Source organism: Crinia signifera, chromosome 3 (assembly GCF_055691185.1).
Source record: "Crinia signifera chromosome 3, ASM5569118v1, whole genome shotgun sequence".
Taxonomy (NCBI): Eukaryota; Metazoa; Chordata; class Amphibia; order Anura; family Myobatrachidae; genus Crinia; species Crinia signifera.
The window spans coordinates 170,178,200-170,206,060 of NC_139219.1; the positions used below are offsets into that span (position 1 = coordinate 170,178,200).

Below are 27,861 nucleotides of genomic sequence, written 5' to 3' on the forward strand. Positions count from 1 at the left end.
ATCGCATAGCATCGCACCGCCAGGATTGGTGCTTGTGTGGGCACCTTTACATACGTGTTTGTCCCTTATCTCTGTGCTAAATGACTAATTACAAAAAGAAAAAAAAACACCAAGACCAAAATTAAACAAGCCCAAAACAAACTACTAAAAAATATTATAAGCCCAAAAACAAGCAATCCTAAAAAAAATATAAGCAGCTCACAAAAATAACAAGCCCATATCCGTTTGTTGTAAGCTGACTTGGCAACTATGTGCAGCACTGGCCGCAGACCGGTACGTCTCACAAGCAACACGTGATCTCTCTCTCGCGCGCACGCGCCATCAGATTTCCTCTCCTGTAGAAGGGCAGGCGCGGCCTCGGTTTCAGCTCGCGAGCGCGCCTTCCTCCCCTGTCACCTGACCCACCACAGCCGCCACTTCCGGCAGTCGCGGGTCGGAACGGGACTCGCTCCGCCTGGGCCGTTGGTCGCTTCGTTCTAGTCCGCGAAACATGGCAGAGACAGTAGTGGACACACGCCGGCTGCACAGTAAGCCGCAGAACCTGAATGACGCGTACGGGCCCCCAAGCAATTTCCTGGAGATCGAGGTGGGCAGCCCCCACACGGTGGGAGTGGGCCGGACCCGTTATACTACCTACGAGGTCCGGCTGAAGGTGAGACTTTCCAGAGGTGTCCCCAAAAGAACTGTGGCGTGTAGATCGCCACCATGGCTCATGGATGGGGCTGGAATCCTCTGGCAGAGCCAGGGGAGGGTGGGTTCATAGTAGCTGCTGCATGTCTTGGGTGTTCTACATAGATGTTACGGGTGCTGCTGACCTGTCCGGCTGGGTGTATAGATTTTGTTTAATCTCTGGTGGCCCCCACGCGTGCTGTGCGAATCCCGCAACAGGGCAATGTGCCCACGAGCAGTCATTTCTGAAAGAACCTAATGCAGCAGCTGACACATCAGCTGTGCTCCCTTAAGGTCGATTGATGGGAAAAATAGCTGGGCTGAAAAACGCACCGTGCATACACAAGGAGCGTTCCCCCCTTCCCAACCAGTCCCGGGATGGACGACTTTCCATAGCAGGGCGCTAAAGGCCCATACACACTGGGTGACTTTTAGCTGAAAGTCGCTCAAAACAGCATGTTTGAGCGGCTTTCAGCTCAAAGCCGCCCAGTGTGTACGCCCTGGCGGAGAGTGCTGCTGGTTATACCAGCAGATGAGCAGCTTTGAGGACGGCTTTGCATAGCGCTGCGCTATGCAAAGCAGTCCTCTCCCCACTGACAGCGCCGGGCAGGAGGAAAGCTGCTCAGTGTGTATGCACTGAGCGGCTTTCCCCCCAGCGATGATAGTGATCATCGCTGTCCATACACACTGGGAATAGTCGCCAGTGTGTATGGACCTTAAAGAAAGCGTCCACCCTGTTGCTCATCTGCTAGCAATACCAGCAGATGAGCGTCGGCCAGCATCGATGCGGGAGCACGCAGTAGCGTTCACTATTCATCGCTGCCCCATACACACTGTGCGGTTTTCATGCTGAAACCCGTTTAGACGAGAAAACTGGCTTTCACATGAAAGTCGCCTAGTGTTTACGGGGCTTTATGGTGTCCAGATACTGTAGCACTAGGCAATACAGCTGTCATGGGCCATGTAAGTTACGCTTGCTACACTGATAGCATTTAGTTTTTCAGGTGCTTCCTCAAATTTCTAAGTTATTGTAATTATTTTATAGCAGGGGTTCTCAAACTTTTTTTTTTTTCTTCCTCTGGAAACTATCAGACAGTTAAAACTATAACCGGACCCCAGCAAGTTACCGCAGAATGGTCACACCTGCTATTGACCCCCTATTGCTGCACTTATTTACAAGAGATTCTTCACTGACTTTTAAGTGCTGGCTGCCTGTTTCATGTGCAAATTTCCTGCCACTCCAATGCCTCAGGACCTGGGAGTGCCCTTACTGACAGCCAGGAGTGTAACCTGCATGTGGCAGTGATGCCAGCAGTAGCTGCTCATTGGGACAGGAAAAGGCAAAGTACTGGGGTGGAGGCAGTGCTGCCCGATGAATCCCCAGATCTCTAAGCCAGTGATGTGAGGAGTCTGAAAAATCAGTTGAATTGTCTGTTACTTCAGACTACTTGGATCACTGATGGACAGATTAGAGGCATCAGCAGCATGGAGTCGTGCCCACAGTTTGTGAAAACAGTGTTCTAGAGTAAAAGTTTATAAACTCCATTTTCTCAGTGTTCTGTGTTCCAAATTTTGTTTGTTGTCGAAATAGCATTATATGATTGCGTTCATGGGCTGAATTTTATCTTGTGAATGTGAATCCAACTGGCCATATATACCTTAATTTAAGTTATTTTCTGTGCATTCACTCTCTAGCACAGGTAGAGGGGGGGGGGGGGGGGGGGGGGCAGCGTTGGTTTGTATAAACACAGTGCATGTATGTGTCTTAATACATGTGGGAAGTACAACTGCAAAAAATATGAAAATCTATTCGATCAGCATGATAGGAGTTTCCTCCAAGGAAACTATCTCTTCCCGTTACATTCCCTCCCTCCCTCCCTTTGCAGCAGAGTCCCTGACTCACATTTTGGTATGCAGCCCTCCAACTTGTATCGGTGGGGCAAATCTAATAGAATTGACTCCTAAAGCCCCGTACACAAAGGGGGATGGGTGCAGAGAGGATTAGCTACGTGCTTAAGCACAAGCGATGCACCCCGTAATGTGTGCTGAGCGATCTGTGCGGAATGGGGCTTTGCTTATTGTCTAAATGCAAAGCCCTGCAATCATGCGCATCGCTGTCGCCAGGGATTGTACGCACAGAGGGATTAATTCTCCATTTCTCAGATCACTTAGAAATGGAGTGAAAATGACCACATGTGTATGCCCCTTAAGTTGTATTGACAATAATATATCATATAATATAAACTATATTACTAAACAACACACAGGTATCCAATTTTAACTACACTGTAGAGTTGAAGCAGTTAAGAGGAAATTATGGTACTTGTTTCCTAGCACGGCGCCACCTATTTTGATTGTGAGCATCGCGTCGGAAAAATAGCGTCCATCGCATGCCAACCAAATCGCATGCGATGCGATCGACGCGATTTTGCATTAATTTTAATGTGAAATTACCCAAAACACCCCATTGTAATAGAAACCCCCCTGATGTTTGAAATGGCCCCCAATTTTAACGCCACCCCGCTATAGACGCCAACCCGAAGCGTGGCGAGCGCAGCGGTACGCGTCCTCCGACCTTTTCATACCCCTACTATCCACGTCGGCGTGGAGTTGAGAATAGAAAGTGTGGTGAGCCCGAAGCGTGGTGAGTGAGCCCCGCGAGGGGACGCGGATACCTTCACAGGTATCGTGGCCCATCGCGGGCTTCACAGGTATCCGCGTACCCTCGCGGGGCTCGCCATGCTTCGGGCTCGGTGGCTCGCTGCGCTCGCCACACTTTCTATTCTCAACTCCACGCCGACGTGCATAGTAGGGGTATGAAAAGGTCGGAGGACGCGTACTGCCGCCCCTTGCGGGCTCACTGCGCTCGCCACGCTTCGGGTTGGCGTCAGTAGCGGGGTGGCGTTTAAAATTGGGGGGGGGGGGGCATTAAACATGCTTTTTACACATATTCAATGTTAAATGGGCCATATTGGCCCATTTAACATTGTCACCTATGTGAAATCGGGTTGATCGCATCGTGGGCCATTATAATGGCCCGCGACGGACGCGATCAACCTGATTTTCACTTTAACATTGTTCCCTATGGGGAAATCACGTTGATCGCGTCGGTTGCATCGCATTGTCTTTTTACCGGCAATTGAGCCAGTTAAAGACAGAAAATCGGGTCCATCGCATGCCTTAAGTACCTTAACTTAAGGCATGCGATGTACCACGATGGGCGCCGTGCTAGGAAACAAGTACCGAAATTAATATTCTAAAACACATTCACACCAAGCACAAAAACAAGATTTGGAGGCTTCTAGAAAGGAAGAGCAAACAGACCTGTTTATTTCAAAATCAGGTACACACCTAGATGACTGGTTACAGGATGCTCTCCCTCTGGATGATTTATTCTGCCATTTATATCTTATCCCAACAGAAGGAGGAAAACTAATAGGATTAAAACAGATAATACTAAAAAAAAATAAAAAAAACAGCCTATTTATACTTGCAATAATTCAGTTTCTTTGAAATAGTTCATGGCAGCCCTTATTTTGGGTTAATATCCCATTCCCCCAATGTAGACAGGATGCTTTTTTTTCCTATTGGATCTGCCCAATCTAGGTATAGAGTTGTACTCTACTTCCACCCTTGTTTTTTGAGTGTATTCATATACACGATCCTGGAAATAACACAGGGAAGGCAATTTATGGGCTGCCATGGGGATTTTCAAAGAATTATAGTATAGTATGCGTTTTTTTTTTTTTCCCATTTCATGGCATCCCTTACTGTTGGATATACCAAAGCATATTGCATGGCAGGGACAACCATAATCCACACATTTAGCAGTCTTACTTTAATCATTTATTTATACCAAGACCTGAATTTGTGGTCATTAGCAAAGTCCAAAGTATGCACTGATGACCATGTGGCGGCCATACAAATGTCCTTATTTGACAGGTGCACCTTCTTGGCCTGTGAAACGGACACTGACATTGTCGAGTGTGCCTGAATATTCTCTGGAACTTCCCAACTACTCTTATCGGTAACAAACATAATCCGTTCTTTAATTAATCTTGCGATAGTTTGCTTTATAGGCTCACAACCTTTCTACTGGAATGGCAAAGACGTTTAGTCCTTTTGAACTCTCTTGTTCTTTCCAATTGGATATTGCTGTCACCAGATCCAATATATGTAGTTCCTCCCTTCTTTCAATTGGGGGGTAGGGGGGGTGGTCGGTGATGGTAACACAATCTAATGGTTGAAATGGCATAACGTTTGTCAAACTCATCATTCAGGAATTGCATAACTTGCGCTATATCAGCCTCCATTACATTACATTTTTCCTTTCTTTGCTAAACCTTCTAAGTGCCCTGCAATAACCAGCTCACCCAGTTATGCCCGAATGACAATACTCTGTTTACTAAAATGGCCTATCAGGGTTATAAAACATTTCGTAAATATCCTTGGAGATTATTTGACCTGGAAATGAACACCTCCAACACTCCTGAATCTTGGATACTTTGTCGCACTTGCTTATCGTGATAATAAAATGGGGGGGGGGGGGGGGGGGTGCAGATGTAACATGTGAAGAGAGAATTAGATTTGGTTGGGGTTTTACTTCAAAGTGAGATCTATATTGCAGTGTAAAAATAAAGCAGTCTGCATTTTCCCTGCACAGAAACAAAATAACTCGCCCAAATCTAATTATCTCTCCACATGTCACATCTGCCCCCCTGCAGTGCACATGGTTTTGTCCATTTGAGAAGGAATTTGCCTTTGTGAGTGAACCAGAATAAGGGCCCTACTGTCCTGAGTCCCTTGGAGACTTCACTAGGAACAAGTGGAAATGTAATTATTAACCGTTTCTTTATATAGCGCATACATATTCCGCAGCGCTTAAAACGTTTACTTCTTTCTGCTAAAATAACTATTTCTATGGGGGGGGGGTATTCAATGTGCAGCTGCTATTTCCGACATGGGAAATAGCAGCGGCTCCCTATTCAATGCTGTCTTTAGCGACAGCATTGAAGCGGGATCACGGCAGAACGGGCCCGACTTTAGAAGCTGTCGGGCCCCTTCTGCCGAAAACGGCTGTGGATTGTCGCGATCCCGGCCGCAGATCGACAATCCACAGCCGTTTTCGCGGCCACGCCCCCTTTGCGCCGATCGGCAGCCAGGACATTGAATCCCGCCTGTCGTTCAGCTGTCGGGCTGACCGCAAATGGGCCAAGATCATGGCTGTCGGCAGGGATCGACAGCCGTGATCCTAGATTGAATACCCCCCTATATCTCCAGAGCGAATTACATCTTCAAAACTCTACTCCAATACTTCAGATTTACCATCAGACACCCTCTGAATCAGATCCCAATTTACTACTGAACAACAATGACTCTTCATAAAGAAATTCCACAATTCTATTTTTAGAATGGGTATTTGCTGCCTATGACTGTAACTACAGAGCTTCTGGCCATGACACCTCATGTTATATAATTTATTGAAAAATCAGTTATATCCAGAAAGGCCTTGCAAATATAATCTATAGCTCACCTAGCTAATCTAAGATAAATATTGCATGTGAACACTGAGCCCTTAAATAGAAAAGGATGATTAGCCCACCTGTATTGGAGGGCGTGCACTCACCACATGTCGTACTTCACTCCACCCCATGAACTGGGACCTAAACACCGGGTGTGGCGCAGCGGAAATGACGCCGTACCTGGAACCCTTGCGCCACGTCCCCAGCCAGGGGAAGGAAAGTTGTCACGCTATACAAGACAGCCCGGTTACCATGGCATCGTACAGCAAACAAAACACCATTCTGTGTAAAATAACAGCGGCAATTAAAGGAGGACACCAATAACCAGAACATAATCAAATACAAACACAAAAAATATATAAGCAAAAGGGGAAATATACAAAACATAGAAGTAAATTGTCCTCTAAATGGGGTCACACTACCTATAGCCTATGCACTAATCATATAAATGGTGCAATTTGAAAACTCCTCATTAAGGCCACTAGGGCTAAGTGTGTCCAATTCGTATATCCAATAGCATTTACGTCTCAATAATTGTTTATGCCTATTACCACCTCGCTTCATATTCGATGGGCATAAATTTAAAATCCTTAAGTGTGATCACAAGTAGCAAAATGTCTAGCCACGGGGTGTATTAAGTTCAACCTTAAGTAGAGCTTTCTTGATGGACGATCTATGCATGCCAATTGTTTATCCTACTGATAGTTTTTAGAGAGATTGTTGGTATCCTACAGTTGGGTTTGCTTATAGATGAAAGTACTTTAAAATTTCGGTACTTGTTTCCTAGCACGGCGCCCATCGTATGCCATCGCATACCACTAATTAAGGGATGCGATGGGACCAGATTTTCGGGTCCTAAGACCCAAACTGTACAATTTTAATATAGCGTCTAGGAAACAAGTACCAAAATTTCTTACTCAAGAATTCCCTAGGATACCATAGATTTTTATATTTTTCCAGGGAGGCCTATCATTTCATCACTTTGTTCTATTACCCAGCCCATTTCACAATATGTTGATTATTTTTTACAGCCGGTCATGCAGAGCAGCCCTTACTACTTGAAAAACACAACCCTTTTTTTTTTTTTTTTTTTTGGAACAAGCTCATTAGGCCTGGTCAACCATCTTTGAACTTTATACTGGTGACCCTTGATGTCACCAGTTTATATATCAACATTGAACACAATGAAGGTATAGAGGCTGTCAGGCAAACTATAATTTCCAGCCCCAACTATCTAGCTGTCCACCCATCGAGTTCATCTTATCGAAGTGATTCTTTTTAAGAATAATTTTTTTTTTTTTATTTGACAATGTTTTTCTTCAATGTAAGGGCACAGTGATGGGGTCCAATATGGCTCCATCATATGCCGATATGTTCTTGTACCAATAACGCCACATTATTCTTCCTGTGCAACCCACCCTGTCAATCTGACAATATCATCAGTAAGGGAGCAGGTGTGGGTGATGTCTCTGTACTAGTTCTCCCATGGCACTGTTGATATAGTAAACATCGGCTGCTGACAATCATTAAGTTTACCAATCTTTATGTGGGGTACACACCAGGACGATCTGGCCCAAAACAAGTCAATTTAGATACAATCTCGGCCGATTGTATGTAAATTGTCCATGTTTTGGGCCATTTCAGTGTCCTTTTGATGCGATCCCGATCCGATGTGCGGCCCCGCTGGTCGGTCTTTTCTGAGATCCTTCCTGCTGCTGGTAGGTACTCAGAACCGACTATTGCAGTGGGTGGGGGTCGTGATCAGATCGCGATCACATCAGCCGCATTTTCATGGCGGGTCGGCGGCGCTGTCACCTCGTGAGCGGGTCGTACATTCCTGTGACGACCTGCTCACGAGCACCATCATCCTGGTGTGTACCGGGCATTACAGTGAATGCTTTTAGAAAAAAAAATAGTTAATTAATAGTGTAGCCCAAAATCAAAGTATATGGTTTCAGCGTCCATTACTAAAACAAAGTTGTAAATCTCGGTAATTTTACTGTAAAAGAGTATGACCAATTATGATTACAATAAACAAGCTATAGGAATGCCATGATATACCAAGATTGAACCACTGAACACAATATTACAGGAGTGGCAAGCACCAAGATGGTGTTCCCAATCCAACATTCATATACAGAAAAGAAAGGCTAAAGGTGCCCATACACGCACCGATCCCGGTGTGCGTTATGGGCTAAAATAGCATCGCATGCCTTGTGCATGCAATGCGATGAAAGGCAAGTACAAAAAGGTGTGTGCAGCACATACTTTTTGTACTGTGTGATGAGCACAGATCGCACCACCAGGATCGGTGCGTGTATGGGCACCTTAAGGGCTATTTAGCTGTTAATTGCTGACAAAATCCAGGTGGTGTGGGGAAAAGCTATTCAATTGGCTTTTTCCCATGCTGAAAAATCAGGGCTCGCACGGATAGCACAAATTGCAGAATCATTGTTTTTTTAATTTTCAGCGTGACAATTTTGTGGATTTTGACTACACTTCACTGAACTGTAGTCTGTGGGGACCTGTGTCCAGGTGCCGGCAATTACCTGCTAATTGAATACTCTCCAAATTGTAAGAACATTCTTAAGCCCCGTAAACACGGGGGAGATATATTGCTCAGCCATATATTGCTAGCAATATATGGCTGAGCAATATATTGCTCAGTTTCTCCTTTTCATCAGCGACCAGAGATGGTCGCTGATGAAAGGGAACCTCTGCCAGGCGGTGCCACAGAGGTAATCAGCTGGTCGCAGGAGCAAGCTCCTGCGACCAGAGATTAGAATGGGGCTGAAAACGGGAGAGCGCACCCGGCGATTTATCGCCAGGGCACACGCCCATCACTGGCAATATGGTCGCCTGCGACCATATTTCCAGCGATTTCAGCCCCTATCGCCCCCGTGTGTACACAGCATTAGAAAGCTCCACAGTACAAATGGAAGTTTGAGAAAATTCCTATATGTCCAGTCACCTCTAAAAGAGTCTTACACATGGTCTAATTGTTGGTCTGCATGTCTCCACTAATCCTCAATGTGATATTAATCAAAGTGGATGGTCAATATCTTAACATATTCATAAAGTTTGTGACCACTTTATTCATAATACCTTGCATAAAGGCCCATACACCTTAGGTTATAGTGGCTGCAGACAATATAATTATCAGCCGCGGGTCCTGATATTGTGCATACACGCTGAACGATATTGGTACACTATATTAATCAGCGACGTCACTGGGACCCGCTGAATATGCGGGTTTGGCATTTTTCCCAAATTGACCTGCATTTTCAGCAGACATCAATGATTATGCACACTCCCCCGTGTCATTAGCTAACTATATTCGTATACACACTTCACAATATTGTGAAAGATATCACTCAGAAGCCTATTTCTGAGCGATATCTATCTTTCACAATATACTCTAGTGCAGTGGTAGCCAACTCCAGTCCTCGAGAGCTACCAACGGTTCACGTTTTCTAGATCACCTTGCCGGTACACAGGTGCACTCATTACTGACTGACACATTATAAATGATCCACAGGTGGAGCTAATTACTTCACTTGATTCTATGAAGAGACCTGGAAAAGGTTAACTGTTGGTAGCTCTCGAGGACTGGCTTTGGCTACCCCTTCTCTAGTGTTTATGGGGCTTACTGCTGGTTATAGGACTGAAAAGCTTAATATCCCATTGTGAGTTAGTGGAGAATGAGCCAGTCAGACCTACTATTAGAATGGTCATGTTCCCTAGGAAAAGCAGTTGGAATAACATTCTCAAGATTGTCTATGATTAGCTATCGTGTTTTGACTGCTGGTTAATAGCGGCCCAGTTTGGATGGTCTCTAGCTACTCTTTAACCCCTTCCCGACATATGACGTACATTTACGTCATATGTCGGTTGCGGGGGAATCAAGCCAGCTCACGGAGTGAGCTGGCTTGAAAGAGAGCAGGTAATGGCTGTATATTACAGCCAGGCACCTGCTCTCACGGCCACGAGCGGCGAGTTCGCCGATCGTGGCCGTTTAACCCTTTAAGCACCACGGGCAAAGCGCCCGCAGTGCTTAAATAGCTGATCGGAGGGGGGGCGCCCCCCTCCGGCGCCGATCGCGGCCCCCCGCGGCGAGATCGGAGGGTGCCGATCGGTTGCCATGGTAGCCAGGGGTCTAATGTAGACCCCTGTGCTGGCCGTGTCAGCATTCCTATTACATCCTGCCTGAGGCAGGATGTAATAGGAAGTGCTGAAAATCACTATGTTCAGCCATAGAGCTCTATGGCTGAACCTAGTACAGGCGATCGCGCCCCCTAGTGGTCAAGTACACTAGGGGGCCTTGTAGTAAAAGTAAAAAATAAAAATAAATAAAGTTAAAAAAAAAAAAAAAAAAAATATTAAAAGTTCAAATCACCCCCCCTTTCCCCATTTCACAAATAAAAATAAATAAAAAATAAAAAAAATAAACATATTTGGTATCGCCGCGTTCCTAAAAGTCCGATCTATTAAAATATAACATTAGTTATCCCGCACGGTTAAAGGCGTAAACGGAAAAAAGTTCCCAGCGCCAAAACTACGTTTTTTTGGTCGCATCGCCTACCCCCAAAAAAATAACTAAAAGAGATCAAAAAGTCGCCCATATCCCATAATGGTATTAATTAAAAAGTACACTTCAGCCCGCAAAAAATGAGCCCTCACCCAGGTCCGTAGGTGGAAAAATAAAAAAGTTATAAGCCGCAGAACATGGCGACGCGACGCAAATTAGAAAAACCGTAGAATTTTCTATTTTTTTTTTAGTGGTAAAACGTATCGAAAACTATTTAAGTTTGGTATCACCGGAATCGTAACGACCCATAGAAATAAGATAACCCATCATTTTAAACGAACTATGAACTCCAAAAAAAACGTAACCAGCGCAAAATTGTGGAATTGCGTTTTTTTTTCTTTTTACCCCACATTGAATTATTTCCTGATTCCCCAGAATATTATACGGTATAGTAAATGGTACCATTAAAAAGTACAACTTGTCCCGCAAAAAAAAGCCCTCATGTGTCTATATAGCCGGAAAATTAAAAAAGTTACGCTTATTTGAACGCGAGGAGGAAAAAAAATAAAAAAGTTAACAAAAAAGGCAATGTCGGGAAGGGGTTAAATAGTTTCCTTGAGTTCCTTAACAGGTTCTGAAGGCAGATTGCAGAAAGAAGTGTGAGGGGAAGATAATGCAGATAGAATTAGAAAGTAAATATAATTAACAATGAGCTATGTTACATAAACTTTAAACTTACAATATGTGGTTTAGGTATTGGCTAATGAAATAGCTAGATAACAGTATGAGACTAGTAGATATTCTAGCAGCAACCAAGAAACCTTACCCAAGCAGAACCCTAAAGGAATAACCCTACCAGGTGACCGAAACAGATGGCATCTCTGCACTAATTGTGCATATTACCTAATCAAGATAAGGTGTTTCCCAAACTGTATCACATGTTGTAAAGCTTACGTCCTAACTATTCCTTCAGATTTTATTTTGCAGTCATTTTTACTCTAATTACAGCAAAGTAGAAATAGCAAAATACGATTTTTAAACTGAGCATTGAGTCATTTGCCAATAGTTCTTGCTTTGAGCACTGTGCTACCTCTTTAACAAGTGCAATACTTCTAGATAATAATACTGTATCCAAGTACTTTCCCTCCCCCAAATATTTTCCAGTTCACGTCTTACAAACCATTCCAAAGTGTCTTGTCCTGATTGGGGCTTGCATCTGTCTGCATCACTGCCAGTTACTCACTTTGCGGCATTCATTCCAACCACCAAGTCCATATTGCGTTCAATTTTTGGGTACTTGTGAGTTATCCGGGCGCCCGATGTGGTCATCGCATGCCATTATAATAAGCATACGACGCGATTTGCCATCGCGTCGTATCTCGTCGCATCGTACGCTTATTATATGGTATACGATGGGATGCGACGCGACGCGATGTTAACACTTCCCGCCCATTTTTAAACCCGCCCTCTGCCACATCTGGAAGAAAATCAGTGTGAGGTAGTTTCCAGAGGAGAGAGAAAGTGATTTACAGAGAGAGCAAGTGATTTACAGTCTTGGTGTATTAGTGAGGTGAATTTTTGGACATTTGCCCCAATATTGCCCCATTTGGCCCCTTACACCTGCCCCCTTACACCTGTCCCAAAATGGCTTTGGTGGATGGTATCTTCAGCCTCCCTAAAACTGAAGAAGAGACCGTAGTATTCCTGCAGGACAAAGGGCTGCTTCCTTCTACAGCCACTTGTCCTAATGGCCACCCTATGCGCCTGTCTATAAAGGAGCGCAAATGGCGGTGCTACATTAAAAGTTGCGGGAAGAAACAGAGTCTGCGGGCCTCGCTATTCTACCCTGGGTGCAGGCTGCCGTTCATGACGATCCTGCGTTTCATCTACTGCTGGTGTGATGAACTCACTTCAATAGAGTTCTGTACTAAGAACTTGAAAATATGCAACAAAAGCACCATATTTTATAACGCATTGATGCGGGAGGCATGCCAATGTGATTTGATGGCACAGCCTCAACGACAGATTGGAGGACCAGGGCAGATAGTGGAGGTGGACGAGACACTGTATGTGAAACGCCAAGCCAATGTTGGCAGAGTTCTCCCACAGCAGTGGGTGTTCGGAGGAGTGTGCCGGGAGACAGGGGACTGTTTCATGCTAGCAGTTGCCAAGCGAGATGCACCAACTCTCCTCAGTGCAATTGTGGAGCACGTGGCACCTGGCAGCACAATAGTCAGTGATTGCTGGCGCGCCTATAAAACTCCTGAACTGGAGCGGGCTGGTTACAGCCACTTGAGGGTCAACCATCGGTACAACTTTGTAGACCCAGAGACTGGTGCACACACCCAGAACATTGAGAGACTGTGGGGTTGTGCAAAATGGCGCAACAAACGCCAGCGGGGCACAGCCCGCCATCACCTTGATTCCTACATGCAGGAGTTTGTGTGGCGAAAGTGCCTGGCAGGAGACGGCGCATTTGCCCGCATTTTACATGCGCTCACTTTGCTCGATAAATAATGATGGTGATTGATTATTGTGTGCTTTGTGATTGATTGTTATTATAATTTATTTCTTAATTTGTTACATAATATGTTAATTACACAGTTATTCCCTTAAATTCAGTTGTCCTTAATGTGTCAGGTATGAATGATATTGATGAATGATATTGGATGCTCACAGCCACTCCACTATCAACGTAAACCCGAAGCGTGGCGAGCGCAGCGAGCCCGCAAGGGGCAGCGGTACGCGTCCTCCGACCTTTTCATGCCCTACTATCCACTAGGGCGTGGAGTGAGAATAGAATAGTGTGGCGAGCGCAGCGAGCCACCGAGCCCGAAGCGTGGCGAGCGGACACGGATACCTTCACAGGGAAGCGCGTCCCTTCGCGGGCTTCCCAGGTGTCCATGGCGACGTGGACACCTGGGAAGCCCGCGAAGGGACGCGCTTCCCTGTGAAGGTATCCGTGTCCCCTCGCGGGGCTCGCTGCGCTCGCCACGCTTCGGGCTCGGTGGCTCGCTGCGCTCGCCACACTATTCTATTCTCACTCCACGCCCTAGTGGATAGTAGGGCATGAAAAGGTCGGAGGACGCGTACCGCCGCCCCTCGCGGGCTCGCTGCGCTCGCCACGCTTCGGGTTCACGTTGATAGTGGAGTGGCGTTGACAATGGGGATGGGACTGACATTGTGTCACTTTTTGTGACACTTTCAGGGGGTTTTGCCCTGCTAAAATCGGGTGCTATCGCATCGCATGCCATATGGTTAACATGCGATGCGACGTGATCACTTTACATGGTACCCGATGTAAAATCGGGTTTGGGTGGTGATCTCGTCGCGTCGCATCGCATGCCATTTGGTTAACATACGATGCGACGCGATGCGAAATCGGGTTCGGGTGGTGATCTCGTCGCGTCGCATCGCGTGCCATTTGGTTAACATACGATGCCATGCGATGCGACGCGATGCCTATACGACCAAAAATCGGGCGCCCGGATAACTCACAAGTACCAATTTTTGTTTTTTAAACGTGCAAAATTTACATATCGAACAGAAGTGGCTATTGCATCAAATAGGCATTGTAATTATGGCCATGCAGTATGGTGTCACAGATTGGGCAAAAGCTACTCTAGATATGTAAACTTTTCTGTATACTGCATTTTATACTTTAGGCACTATTTGCTAGGCCTTGGGAGAGCCAAAAGTAGACTGAGATAAAGTTCGGACCAGTTGGTACGTTATCTCTCTCCAAAGATTGGTATATAGACTCCTTCATCTCTGTAACAACTTACCTGTACACACATATACTTAAAAGGTTTTAAGATTATTCATTAGCTTTAGAAATTGTGCATTACAAAATAAATGACTTATTAAAGAGCTTGGAAGCATAATCAACAGTGTAGGAATTCAGTCATTGATATTTGATAGTTGCAATGCTTAAGGCCCATACACACTGGGCGGTTTTGAGCTGAAAGTCGCTCAAAACAGCAGGTTTGAGCGGCTTTCAGCTCAAAGCCGCCCAGTGTGTATGACCCGGCGATGAGCGCTGCTGCGCGCTCCTGCAACATCGCCGGGAAATCCGTTCATCTGCAGGTTATACCAGCAGATGAGCGCTTTCCTCGCAGCAATGCCCGCAGTCGCTGTCCACACATGCTGGGCATAGTCGCCCAGTGTGTATGGACCTTTATTGTAGAACAGGAGTGGCCAAACCGGTCCTCGAAATCTACCAACGGTCCACGTTTTCCAGGTTAAATAGCTGGTACATAGCTGTGGTCATTACTAACTGTCACATTTTAAAACCTGCTGCATTCATCCCTACTATAGATCCACAGGTTGCCTGGAAAACATGCACCATTGGTAGATCTTGAGGACAGGTTTGGCCACTCCTGCTGTTGAATTGTCTGGTTATATATATTTTTTAAGTGATAACCTTAACAACTTGTTCAAAATAAGTGTATGTATGCCAAGGTAAGAAGGGGGGAAAAAAAGTGCACGTGTCCAGTCTGTTTACCTTTTCCATCTGCCTGTTTTACCATTTACATCACATGTATATTGAGTGCAGGTACTATACTTGCTTTCAGTCCTGCTGTTGCACACCCAATGTTTTCTTTGCACAGCATTTTCAGTGAATGCTGTAGTTAGGCTGCACAGCTATAACACTGCTGCTTGCTTCGCATATTCCACCTCTCTCTGTTTGTTTTCCCAAGCTCACTTCTGATGCTCACAGCATTGAGATGCCCTTTTGAAAGTTAATTGGATATTAACATAAGCAATAAACAGTAAGCCAAAGTGAATAGATTCTTTTTAAACTTTCAAACAACTATTTTAATGGAAATGTAAACCCAGCTGTATCAAGGCTACCTTGGCCTACTTGAAATGGCAGCATAAAAGTAGGCTCCATGGCAACAAGGCAGCTTTATGTTTATGTCTGACTAGTAAAACAGGATGAAAGAAGTCCCGCAGTATAATTCATTATGTTCATTGGCTTCTAAAAAGCAGCTAGCGACAATATAAAGTGGTACTTGACTCTCTTCTAATTTCTAGTGTCTTTACCCCTGTTTTCCTTTCTGTAAAGGGGTGGGAAGGATATTGGGGACATGTAATTTACAGCTACAAATTCTTAATACTATATAAAAGCTAGAGAGAGCAGTTTGTTTGTATATTATGAGCCACTATGTATGACTTTAAAGCTAAATCAAGCAGCATCTTATGCAGTAGAATAAATGGTAAGTTGGTCATGCACCTTAACAAAACAAAGAATGTTCTAACAGGCCTTCTATGAAGAGGACTTCAGAAAATCTGATAGCAAGTAGCTGTAATCCTTGTTGTATTGTTCCTATGCCGTTTTATGTTCCCACACTGGATCCTGTATGGCATTGCCAGTATTAAAGCATTCTGCCAGAAGTAGGGGTTTGTTTGTTTTTCAGTAACCGGTTAGCTTTTAAATGTAATGTGACCTATTTTACCAGGTCACTATGTAATGATATGATTGCAAATTTAACGGGCAGTATTCAATGAGAATTATCGCGATGTGCAGCGAATCCTGTTTAGGATTCGCTGCACAGTCGCCATGTTCCGTAGGGCTGGAGCATTCCCTGTTGCCCTAATCAACGCCGCAGGGTCTTGCTGCTCCTGACGGCGATTCTTAACCGCAGGGGACGGCGGCAGGCAGGTAGATGGAAGCCTCCCTGTCTGAGCCGGACACTTGTGCGGGAGAAGGAGGGCTCCCGGGGACATATATAAATGAATATATATATTCATTTTTTATTTTTTTTTGACACGAAATAATAATAAAAAATAACCTTTATTTTAATAGATCACAGTTGAGTTCACCATAAAAAGATGGCGATTGCTACATGGTGACACACGGCGAAAATCACTTAGAAAGTAATTCGCCATCTGATCATTGAATACACTCACGGCGAATCACATTGAAAAACCGCAGCGAATTCGCTGCGGCGACTATCAGACAGCGAATTGTTTGTCATTCACTGTTCGCAGTCGGTGAATAGTGCACGTTGAATAGGGTGAATCACTTTTTCAGTAAAAAGATTTGCCTTCGAGCATGAAAATAAAACACATTTTCCATATAAAATGGTCGAATCCGCCTTATTGCATACTGCCCAACATGTTAACGCCCCATGATACTAATATTTGTGGGTGTTATCCTAGATGTAAATGATTTTTTTTATCTCTTATTGTTCTGGCTCTGATGCCATATAAGATTCATCTTTTGCAAAACAGATTAATTTGCTATGATATGACTGAGGCAAAAAATTTTTTTAATATATGCAGGGTTCATCAATGATTTCGAGGAATAGAAACATTGATAAACTTAAGGCCCCCATATACTTTGTGATTTCCCCAATTTCCACGCACCTGGACGATAAATCGGATGATAAATTTTGAATTGCTTGTGTTTCACATCCGATCCATCGGTGATGCGCATCGGTTCGGAGCCCCTAGATTTTAAGTGCTGCACTCAATATTTGTCTGCTCTGCAGCCTTGGCAGAGATTGCATGCGATATATCGTATGCAAAAGGCGGTATGCGATCCTGCCTCCCAGTAAGCTGGCGGGGGGTTGTACTGAGAAATGGCAGTAGTGTATGGGGGCCTTTACAAACCCACTGTAAAGAACAATTTGCATTCTTTCTCTGTTCAATTTTCACCCGTTTTGACTCACAAGTGCTTGTCACTGTATGGGGTAAGATGCACTTTTGAGTGGGAGCCTGCTGCAGTAAAGTGCAGCGGTGTCGTTCAAATTTGGCTAGGTGAACAATTGCAAGCCATTGAATCCTTCCCTTATTCAAATTATCTACATCCATAATGGACAGTGGCTCAATTTTTCCATTTCTTTAGCTGTTTTAGCACAGCTGCAAAAACATATAGGGCCAGATGTATCAAGCTTCAAAAAGTGATAAAATGAAGAGTGATAAACAACCAGCCAATCAGCTTCTACCTGCCATTTTTCAAACCCAGCCTGTGACATGGCATGTAGGATCTGATTGGTTGGCTGTTTATCACTCTCCGTTTTATCACTTTTTAAAGCTTGATACATCTGGCCCATAATCCTTAGACACTGAGAGGTAATGTACTAAACCTTCGAGAGTATTAAACTACCAACCAGTCTGCTCCTGCTGTCATTTTGCAATTACAGCCTGTAAAGTGACAGATGCTAATTAGTTGATTTATCTCTCTTTACTTTATCATTTATTCAGCCTGACACTGGGCTTAACATGCTGCTGTTCCCGATTATAGTCAGGATTGGGCTGCATGTACAGACAACGAGGGGGCGGTCATTAATGATATATGGCATGATTAAGCGTGAATTTTTGCAATTCACTCATAGGTTTTCACTCTGGGTGGAGGCTATCTACTTGCATTTATTGCAGATTTGCAGATAAACTATCAGAACTTAATCAGGCCCATAGTGCGTACACGCTAGATGATATGCCAGTCAGGCAGGTAACAATACAAGCAGAGACAGTACAGTTATCACCCAGGGAACATATAACCGCCCATAGCCCTAGGCAGCAATCGGCGGCGCCACTGGTTGCCGTAGCAGGCAACAGATAAGCAGAGACCGTACAGATATAGATTGCTGTGAAATGTACAAGGCAGGGGAAACACAGGGTTACATATGGCTGAGTGCAGAGTTCCTAGGGAGCCATTTGCGGTGCCATAACGGGCGAGATGGACTAAGCCTTGAAAAGTGATGATAAAATAGAGAGTGGAAAACCATCAACCAATTAACTCATAACTGTCATATTTTTAAACCCAGTCTCTTACATCACAGTTAGGAGCTGATGGTTGCTTATCCTTCCCCTTTATCACTTTTCACGCTTAGTACAACTGGCCCAAGTTTTGATAAATTTGCTCTTATATTATGCTTGAATGTTCTAATAAAACCTATGGCTTGATGTGAATCAAAAAAAGATTACATTTGAAATTAGGTGAAAAGGTTTGGAAATATCCCTATTTTAATAGTAAAATGACAGGGTGCAGTTCTCCCGGCTGCAGTTGGGTACGTGATCCTGGCGCCTACCATGCTTACTGCCAGAAGACCAACAGTGGCATGCTGATGGCCAAGATCCTGACACCCGAATGGTGAGTCTACTAACCCCTGTCCCTACCTGCAGCCTAATCATAACTATACCCACTTAGTGCCTAAACCTAACCCAGAGAACACCCCTACCCGACATACTTACATTTGAGATTCTGGTGTCGGCATTGTGAGCTGTGTTTGGATTCCGGTGCCAGTCTGTTGTGATTCTGGGACAGTTATCCAGGCTGCCAGCATCCTGAGTGCTGGGATGCCAACATTTACAGCCCCAGGGACACCTTCCCAAAGAAGAATGTAAAGGTTTTGAATAAGAACATAGAACCTATAAGCATGTCATTTACTCTAAAAACTAATGTTTGAAATGATTTGGGACATTTTTGGGTTGCATTGATAGGAAAGTTTTTTTTTTTTTTGAACTTGCAAATTAGTGTTAATAGTTTTACGTTATCTGAAACTGGAATATATGCACATTTAAAAATCATTATAGAGCAATTTCAATTGGACTGATATATGTATCACATAGCCTAGTGTGCACCCGCTATGTTGCCGACTGCATGATCCCACACGCCATCGGTGACCTCCTTAGTCGGCCCTGCATCCTCTGTTGTTGCTCGCATTGGCCAGTGTATATGCAATTGCTGATACCGGCTCCTCCCACATGCAATGCTGCTGGTTACACACATTGCCTAGTATTTACCCAGCTATAACTCGGGATGGAATCAAACCCCTGGTTTCAGTACTGTTGGGCAGTAATGCTAATCATTGTGCGTGCTACTGTGCTACCCAAGTTTTTAGCATTTCTGGAATTTTTGGGATGTTTTACATTGCATGCAGTATAAACACTGACTGTGAATGTGGTCATACCACACCTTTCCACGCGTCGCGTGATGTCACAATCATTCCGCCCACCTCCTCTGCTGCAGAAGTCTCTCTCTTGGCGCAAAGTCCCAGGCCAGGGGCAGGCAAAGGTTCAGGAGCTTTGTGGCATAACCCGCCCAGACTGACTTTTATTAAAATAGATTGGCAGTCTAGAGCAATGTCCCCCACACTGCGCACATATTGGCCCGGCCTTCACACACTACCAGTACCTGGCCAGCAGGAGGGCAAATCGGTGCTGTGATTCGTGGGTGGAAAGGTGGTGGGTCCTAAAATATGCACCATCACTAGATTTTAGGTAAAATATGCAATAACAAGTGAGAATGGGCAAAATATGCAAATGCATATAATCCTGTCTCTTGTTATTAGGTATGCTTAATTGCATTTACCAGTATATATAACTTTTTTTATATAAATGTAACCTGCTATAATTTATTGAGAAATAGTTTGAGGTAGATATTATTTTGGTCATTAACTGAAACATTCACTGTTCATGACCATGGAAGAGTGAGACTCTTTGTAATGTTTAAATACACACGCATTCTTATTTAACCCATTTTTCTACCCCATGTAAACCTATATAGCTGGAAATTTTCATGCTTTAAAAAGCACTATTATTCCCAACCCCACCATCCCAAACCATTATATTCATGTCCTTTTGATTCATAAATAGTTTTTATTTTTTTCTTTACACCATGATTATGTCAAAAGTTCAGAATGAGGAAAATGCATGGTAAAATGAGATGAATTGGCACTTTTTACCCTGTGTATTGTACATGTAAACTTGATCTGTTATTTCAAAGATTAACTTTATAGACTTCCGTACCATGTGTACGAAAATTCTTCTAAACCATTTTCACAAGCTTGATCTTTCCAGGGTCACTAGAAGAGAGCAGCTAATCCCCTCTTGTAAAGTAATTTGAGAGGAGTGAATTTGAAATGCAAAATATCACCTGCAGAAACCACCCTGCCTTAACTCTAAATGTATGGAGTTGAAGTCGGGTAAAAAGCTAATAAAGATGTAACCAGATAGACCTGATACCATTCATAACACCTGATTTATCCTCTGGTCTTGGTGACCCCTTATGCATTTTTGTATAAAGCATTTCTTTTAAGTGCAAGTTTGATTTCTCCCTTAATAAAGAGGTGTGCTGGTTCCGAGTCTCATCTTAAATGCTGGGAAATGTAATAACTCCTTCAAAATGTCTTATAATTTGAATCCATTTACTTTTGTTTCTTATATTGTATTACTGGTTTAATTTACTTCAAATGGATCTTGATCAGATGTTCTTCCCCTTAGCTTTAGTCATTTTTTTTTTCTTCAGATAATTGATTGGAATGCTTAAATTGTGCACAGACTCAAATAAGTTAGTTTGAAGTGTCACAAACTCCTAGATCAGTCAGAGGTTTTTTTTTTTTACCGGAGCTTTGCTGGGGTTATTTTTATTAAGTTTTTATTGTGTGTGTGTATATGTATATATAACTATATCTATCTATCTATCTATATATATATATATATATATATATATATATATATATATATATATATATATATATATATATATATATATATATATCTCTATATATATCTCTATATATATATCTATATATAGATTCCTTCTAATGAAATTGAAAGGGTTATTTGAAATATAATTAACTGTAATACTCCTCATAGTACTTTTGAATTTGATTATTAAGAAATGAAGAGAAAATGGCTTGGCTATGAATTTGTCTATAACAGGCTGTACCAGAAGATAAAGCATCTGTTCAAAAAGGGGCAGGTGTTTATAGGCAAAATGGATTCCTCCTTCCTTTCGCCATGAACACCACAACAGTCAAAGCTGGATTACGGGTTATATGGGCCTGGGGCTGAAAATGATCACAGGCCTATTGTGAGGAGCAGGGAGCAGTTTTGTGTGGGTATAGTCAGTGCCATGTTACTGATTACTGAGGCCCCCCCACACACACACCCATACATAAATTACTTAACAAAGGTATTGGTAAAGCAGACATTTTCTTAAGGCTAGTGGTTACAATACACCATATTGCACTAGTGCAGTGGTTCCCAAACTGGGTGCCTCAGGACACTTGCAGGGGTGCCTAGGGTTGGTGGACCAGGATCAATTCACATTATTTATGGTCAATGTAACAGGCAAAACCAGTGCTGGTGGCTGCCAATCATAATATATGTGGGCAAACAGAAGCAAATCCTGTCCCTCACCAGATAACTGTGACATATAAACACAATGTACTTAATTTAATATTTTTTTTTCTGAATTTCTCGATAAGCATTTGGCCTAGGGGTGCCATGAAAATATTTTGATGCTCTAGTGTGCCATGATTCAAAAGAGTTTGGGAACTCCTGCACTATAATTGTGTTGCACTATAATTGTTTCATTTAGGAATAGGCGACAAAGGCCAAAGTTTAGCACAGAAAGATCAGCAACATGTGAGAGGTTTCAATAAAAAATGAGTCAACCGATCAATAACTACAGCTGATATTTTTCACTCTCGCATGCAGATCTGCTGCTCTTCACCTTTTAGTTGATATGAATTGAAGAAGGCATCTCCTGACAACCATTCACTAGTGCACCTTAAGGCCTATTTCACACTAGCTGGTATTGACAGACACCGCAAACTCCTGGATGGCTTTTTGCAATCTCCAGAATATCAGTAAATGCTAGAGCTGATCGGGTGCTTTCACATGGTCCTGTGACCGCAAAGCAGCCAAATCCATTCACTGTAATTCCTGGGATGGCAAAAATGCCATCTAAGAGTTTGCTGTGCTGGTAATACCGGCTAGTGTTATATATTCCGAACACTGCTTATACACTGTAAGTAACTGGCATACAGAGGCTGGAGCTCAGGAGGCAATCGAAGAGGTCAGGGTACCCCCCTTCGGACCGGCGCCTAGAGAGGAACAGTTCATGTTTACTTCATGACTGGCCCTTGTTACAGAGAACAGACTAGTCTGTAACAACCAACGCCTCATTATTGTACCGTTAAGGAACCAGATAGTCTGTAACAACAACGACTCCTACAAGGTCATTCTTCAGAACCCCAGAGAGTTTTGCAGGCAAATGAGTGCTGCTGTTCCATATATAAAACGATGTTCACATCACCTACTGTAGTACCAATATTTGTCTTGCACTTCTCTCGTTTAACTATTCATTTGTAGGGATAGCTCTGTACGTATACAACATATTTATCTTGTTAGGTGTATCAGTCATAAAGCACATTGGGGCAGATGTGGTAAGCCTGATAAAGTGGAAGGTGATATTGCACCAGCCAATCAACCCCTAACTGACACTTTTTTTAAACAGCTCATTGACTGGTGCATTATAACCTTCCCCTTAACACTTATCACTTTTCCAGGCTTAATACATCTGCAGTGAATACATTTTATATAGTTTTCTAATGTTTTGCTATTTGTATCTAGCTCATTTTTTAAGTTCTGTAAAATGTATACCATCATATCTCATGTTTTTGTTTTCATAGACAAACCTTCCCATTTTTAAATTGAAAGAGTCTTGTGTCCGCAGAAGATACAGTGACTTTGAGTGGCTAAGAAGTGAGCTTGAAAGGGAAAGTAAGGTAAGATAAATTTGCATAATTTTTAGGTCTGTTATTTAAAATGTCTTCATTACAATATACTTTTGGGCCTGGCTGGCAAACTGCTGCTGGAATGCTGGCTAAATATTGCTTCTGAATTTTTGTGGTTTTGCTTTTTTTCCCCCCATTTTTCAGCATTGATATCACTGACCCCAGGGGGTCGGGGTGAGGAGGAGGCACGGCGGTGGAGAGGGAGCCGGATAGCGCTGAAGCTGCGTGAGTTCAGCGATTAACTCAGCAGCGCAGCCCGGCTCTAAACCATGGCAATAGCGAGAATTTTCCGGGCTTGCCAGACTGAGCACTGAGCCACAGCCCGGAATATTCTTTGGATTACCACTGAAGGGGTTAAGAGGCAGGTAAAATGGAGAAATCTGAAGTGGCCGGACATATCCTCAGATTGAGCTGCATGTACAGACAACATGCGTGCATCATTAATGATATGGTGCATACACATTACAGTATGCATTAAAATTTTGTTGACTATCATCGTTATTGCGCATATCGCTTAAAATATTGTCTGTGTGCACCTGTAAGGCCCCCATACACTATGCGATTTGGACCTGATTTCACCTGATTCTGGAGGATCGTCCAGTGAAATTGGCCAAAATAGCATTTGTCCGATGTGCGGCACCATACGAATCAGATCAGCCCTGGAGATCATATGTGCTGCGGGTATGATCTTGAGGTCGGACCCCCTCCAGGCGGCAGGGAACAGGATTGCATGCAGCCCTTCTGCATGCAATGTATTGCATGAGATCCTGTTCCCATCCGCCGGGAGGAGGACAGACCCCAAGTTCATACGCCCAGACAGCTGAAGGGGAATTGAATGTGACTTCTCCCATAGGAGAACTCATAGTGTATGGGAGCCTTTAGACCAGTGGTGGCCAACCTGTGGCTCTTGAGCCTCATGCGGCTCTCCCCCTTGTAAAGTGCGGCTCCTGCTGCCCGCCGCCCACCGTCTGTCCCAGTCCCTCCTGCTGCCGGTTCCCTGAATCCCTTCTCCTTCTGAGGGGAGGAGAGCACGCATCGCGCATCTCTCCTACCCCTTACTGTGCATCCTTGTGACTGGGCCGTCCGCCAATCAGAGCTCGTGGGCCAGCAGCCAATCAGGAGCCGGCCAGAGAGCTTTGATTGGTGGGCGGCCCAGTCACAGGGAAGTGAGGGGGAAGGAGACGCGCGGTGTGCTGTGCTCTCCTCCCATCGGTGACATGACAGGAGGACTGCAGGGGGACGCCAGACTGTCCTCATCCCGCCTGGCAGCAGCAGCAACAACGGTGAGTGCTGCTGCTGGGAAATTTGCACTGTGGGGGCATAGCAGTTTGTGGCACTGTGGGGGCATACCAGCTTTTTGGCACTGTGGGGGCATACCCGGAACCGTGTGGTGCATACCTGGCACCATGGGGGGCATATGTGTATCTGGCACTATTGGGGGCATATGTATATATGGCACTGCACTATTGGAGGCATATTTGTATCACACCCACCCAAGGGGTCAATATAGACTACGCCCCTTTTTTTGGCGTATGCGCCTTTGGCGCGCGCATGATGTTGGCTCTTTAGCTTGACTACCGATATTTTTCGGCTCTTTACCTCTTACCGGTTGGCCACCCCTGCTTTAGACTCATGGGGCAGTAATAACCTCATCTAATACCGATGTGTCGGTGATACTACTCAGTATTATTGTTCCTGTGAAAAGCATAGGCACTGTCAACACTATTTGGATTACAAACTGTAATAGAATGTAGCCAGATATGTACAGTTAAATGTTTAGATCACGTCAATCTATTCAGAAAATGTTGTTTAAAATGCTGGTGGGGATTCTGTGTGCTTGGTCTAGGTGGTTGTACCAGCTTTACCTGGGAAGGCTCTCTTTCGTCAGCTTCCATTCAGAGGAGATGAAGGAATCTTTGATGACTCTTTCATAGAGGAAAGAAAGCAAGGGCTCGAACAATTTATAAACAAGTAAGTGTGATCCTCTGCATCTTCTGTCGTACCAGTATATTATGCTGTAATGTGTGAAGAGGTTTGTGTTGTGGAGATGCACAGCTTACTCCTTGCACCATATCTTTGACCTTACACTCTTAATGTATGCAGATTGCCTCTGAAATTGGTGGTGCTGAAACAAATAGCTACATGTTATACCATCGATCGCGCGGTACAACATATGCCCTATTGCTGGAACAATGCAGCTCACAAAGCTTGGATGATAATTTGCTTTGATTGCAGATTGTCGTATTATCTTAAGTGGTGCGAATGTAGCCAGTTTATTTAATAGTCGGCTTGATCCTTTACGTCACTGTGAATAGGTACTGGTTTCATGTGAAACATCTTAACCTTTTTGGATAATTCATTTTTAACATATGGAACCTTACACATTGAAACAAGCTCCCTTCTTTTAGCAGTAGTAGGCAATGCCAATTGAAAAGGAATTTCTGCTGAAATGAACCAATACAGCGATCACGGCTTTATTCCTGGGTGCAAGTTCCCTTTTTTTATCATTTTTTCCTTTTTTTTTTTCACTTTCAGAGTTGCCGGCCACCCTTTGGCACAGAATGAACGGTGCCTCCACATGTTTTTACAGGATGAAATCATAGACAAGAACTACACACCGTCCAAAATAAGACATGCTTAACCACTGGAAAAGAAGTGACATTTTATGACTCTAAAAATTATTTTATGAATATCGTCAGCATGTTACCATTTTCTGTAATAAGTAACATACTAACTACTATATTACATTTAAATCGTTGCTGTTTCTTTCCACTCTGGGATCCAGCCCACTTGCTGCGAAAGTAAATAATTAAATACACTTAATCGCAAGGTGCTTTGTGGCTCCAAAACATATGATTTGAACTGTAATGATCTCGCACTGTACCTTTATGTTCCCTGAACCAAATTCAGACCAGTCCATCGTATATAGGACGTGTATTTAGCACTATTATGATGTCCTTGAATATCTTAAATTTGAACTTTGATCAGTAATGCATTCACAAAGGTTTGCATGTTTCAACTTGAATATTGAAGGCAATTTTTGGTCCATAGAATGATAGTAGTGTTAACTGAGTTGTATTCAGTTGTGTTCAGGTCTTCCAGAGAGAGCCTAACTCTATGGATTTCTCACAGGCTGGTAACAATAAGAATTTTGGAGCTTTCATGTCATTAGCCTCTCTGAGTCCTTTTACGTCAGACCTTCTGCAGTGTTTGCCTGTCATTTCTCTTGTCCTCTGTTTATCGGTAGAATGTCCCTTCTCTTCTTGTGTTTCCTGAAGCTTATTGAGAGCTAGTTTGTCATTTTTCAAGTGGCGGCTGGTCTAATTTCTGCCTTTTTTACGGATGAGGATTTGTATGAATTTGTATTTGTTTTGAGGACCAAGGTTACTTTTCATTAATCACTGGTTTGATTGTAACTGTTGCTCACTGTAGTTGCCTTTTTTCTGTTCTTGCCACAAAAGCGTTTCACCTTGACAGTTATGCTACTTGTGGGATTGATGTTTTTTTATTTTTTACATTGAGAAATCTAAAGGTTCCCACACTTATCCAATTTGGGCTGATTTCGCCCCATCCCGACGGATCCCCTCCGACCCGATGTGCGGTCCCGTGTGCATCCGATCGGAGACAAGAGGTCGGATGGGCTGCACATAAAATCTATAGGGTTGGACCCATAAGTGGCACATCGCGGGTGCTTTTTAGCACCCAAGATGTGTTGGTCTGATCCGTAGGTGTGTACCAGTGGTAAAGTACCGCTGGCACACACCTATGAGTAGCGGCGGGGTACGGGCATCGTGAACGGAGAGGTCCAGGCAGCGGCGCGGAGCATGTAGCGGCAGATGCTGACTGGTGGGTTGGGAAATGGCTGCTGAATTTTAAAAAATAGATATTTTGAAAAGACTGGAAGGCCGCTGATTGGCTGAGAGAATTCTCTCCTCCAATAACTGGCAAGCCAGTCTTTTTTTTTTTTTATATTCAGTAGGAGCTTCCCGTCTGGCATCTGCCGCTACATGCTCTGCGCCACTGGAGTTTTTTACATGCAGTAAATCGGTAAATCGCTTTTTTTTTTTTTTTTTTTTTTTTACATGTGAAAATGGCACATCAAGTGCCAAATCGTAAGTGAGCCTCCCAGGGACCTGCCGAGGGAGCTCAAGGGCAAACTGGTCTGACTTGTACTTAGGGCAAGTCGGACTAGTGTATGGGGCCCTAAGTTACACACTTACTGTTTAATTCATAGCTGTCTAGCAATAGTTTGGTAGCTAACGAGCACTAACTTTGAATCTCATGAAAGTTTTTCTGCTGTGTTATTGTCCTATTAAAATTTACTATGCTGAAACCTGCTACCCTGTTCTTTTGTATCTTAATGTGTAATCTCTACACATTAATATACTTCAGTGCTTGCAAAAGACTTTATTAAAAATGTTACAAAGAAATTACTTTATACAAGTATAAAAAACCTTTATATGACTCGTCTAATTTTTTGAAAATAAAAGTATGGAAATATGAGCTTTCTATTTGTTTTATTTACATTTTCCATGTAAATGACTTTATTTTGCTGTTTTGCACAGGTTAATTTTACAGCACTTTTTTCTAATGCAAAATAAGCCAT

The 27,861-nt window shown here is 43.6% G+C and overlaps 1 protein-coding gene across 1 annotated transcript; it reads left to right on the forward strand.

The window, feature by feature from the left end:
• The first annotated feature begins 368 nt into the window (after window positions 1-368).
• SNX3 (sorting nexin 3) lies at window positions 369-27,758 on the forward strand. Its single transcript, XM_083176933.1, has 4 exons — window positions 369-652; window positions 23,151-23,246; window positions 25,102-25,226; window positions 25,791-27,758. The coding sequence occupies exons 1-4, from the start codon at window positions 491-493 to the stop codon at window positions 25,894-25,896; spliced, it is 489 nt and encodes a 162-aa protein (XP_083033059.1). The 5' UTR covers window positions 369-490; the 3' UTR covers window positions 25,897-27,758.
• Window positions 27,759-27,861: the final 103 nt, after the last annotated feature.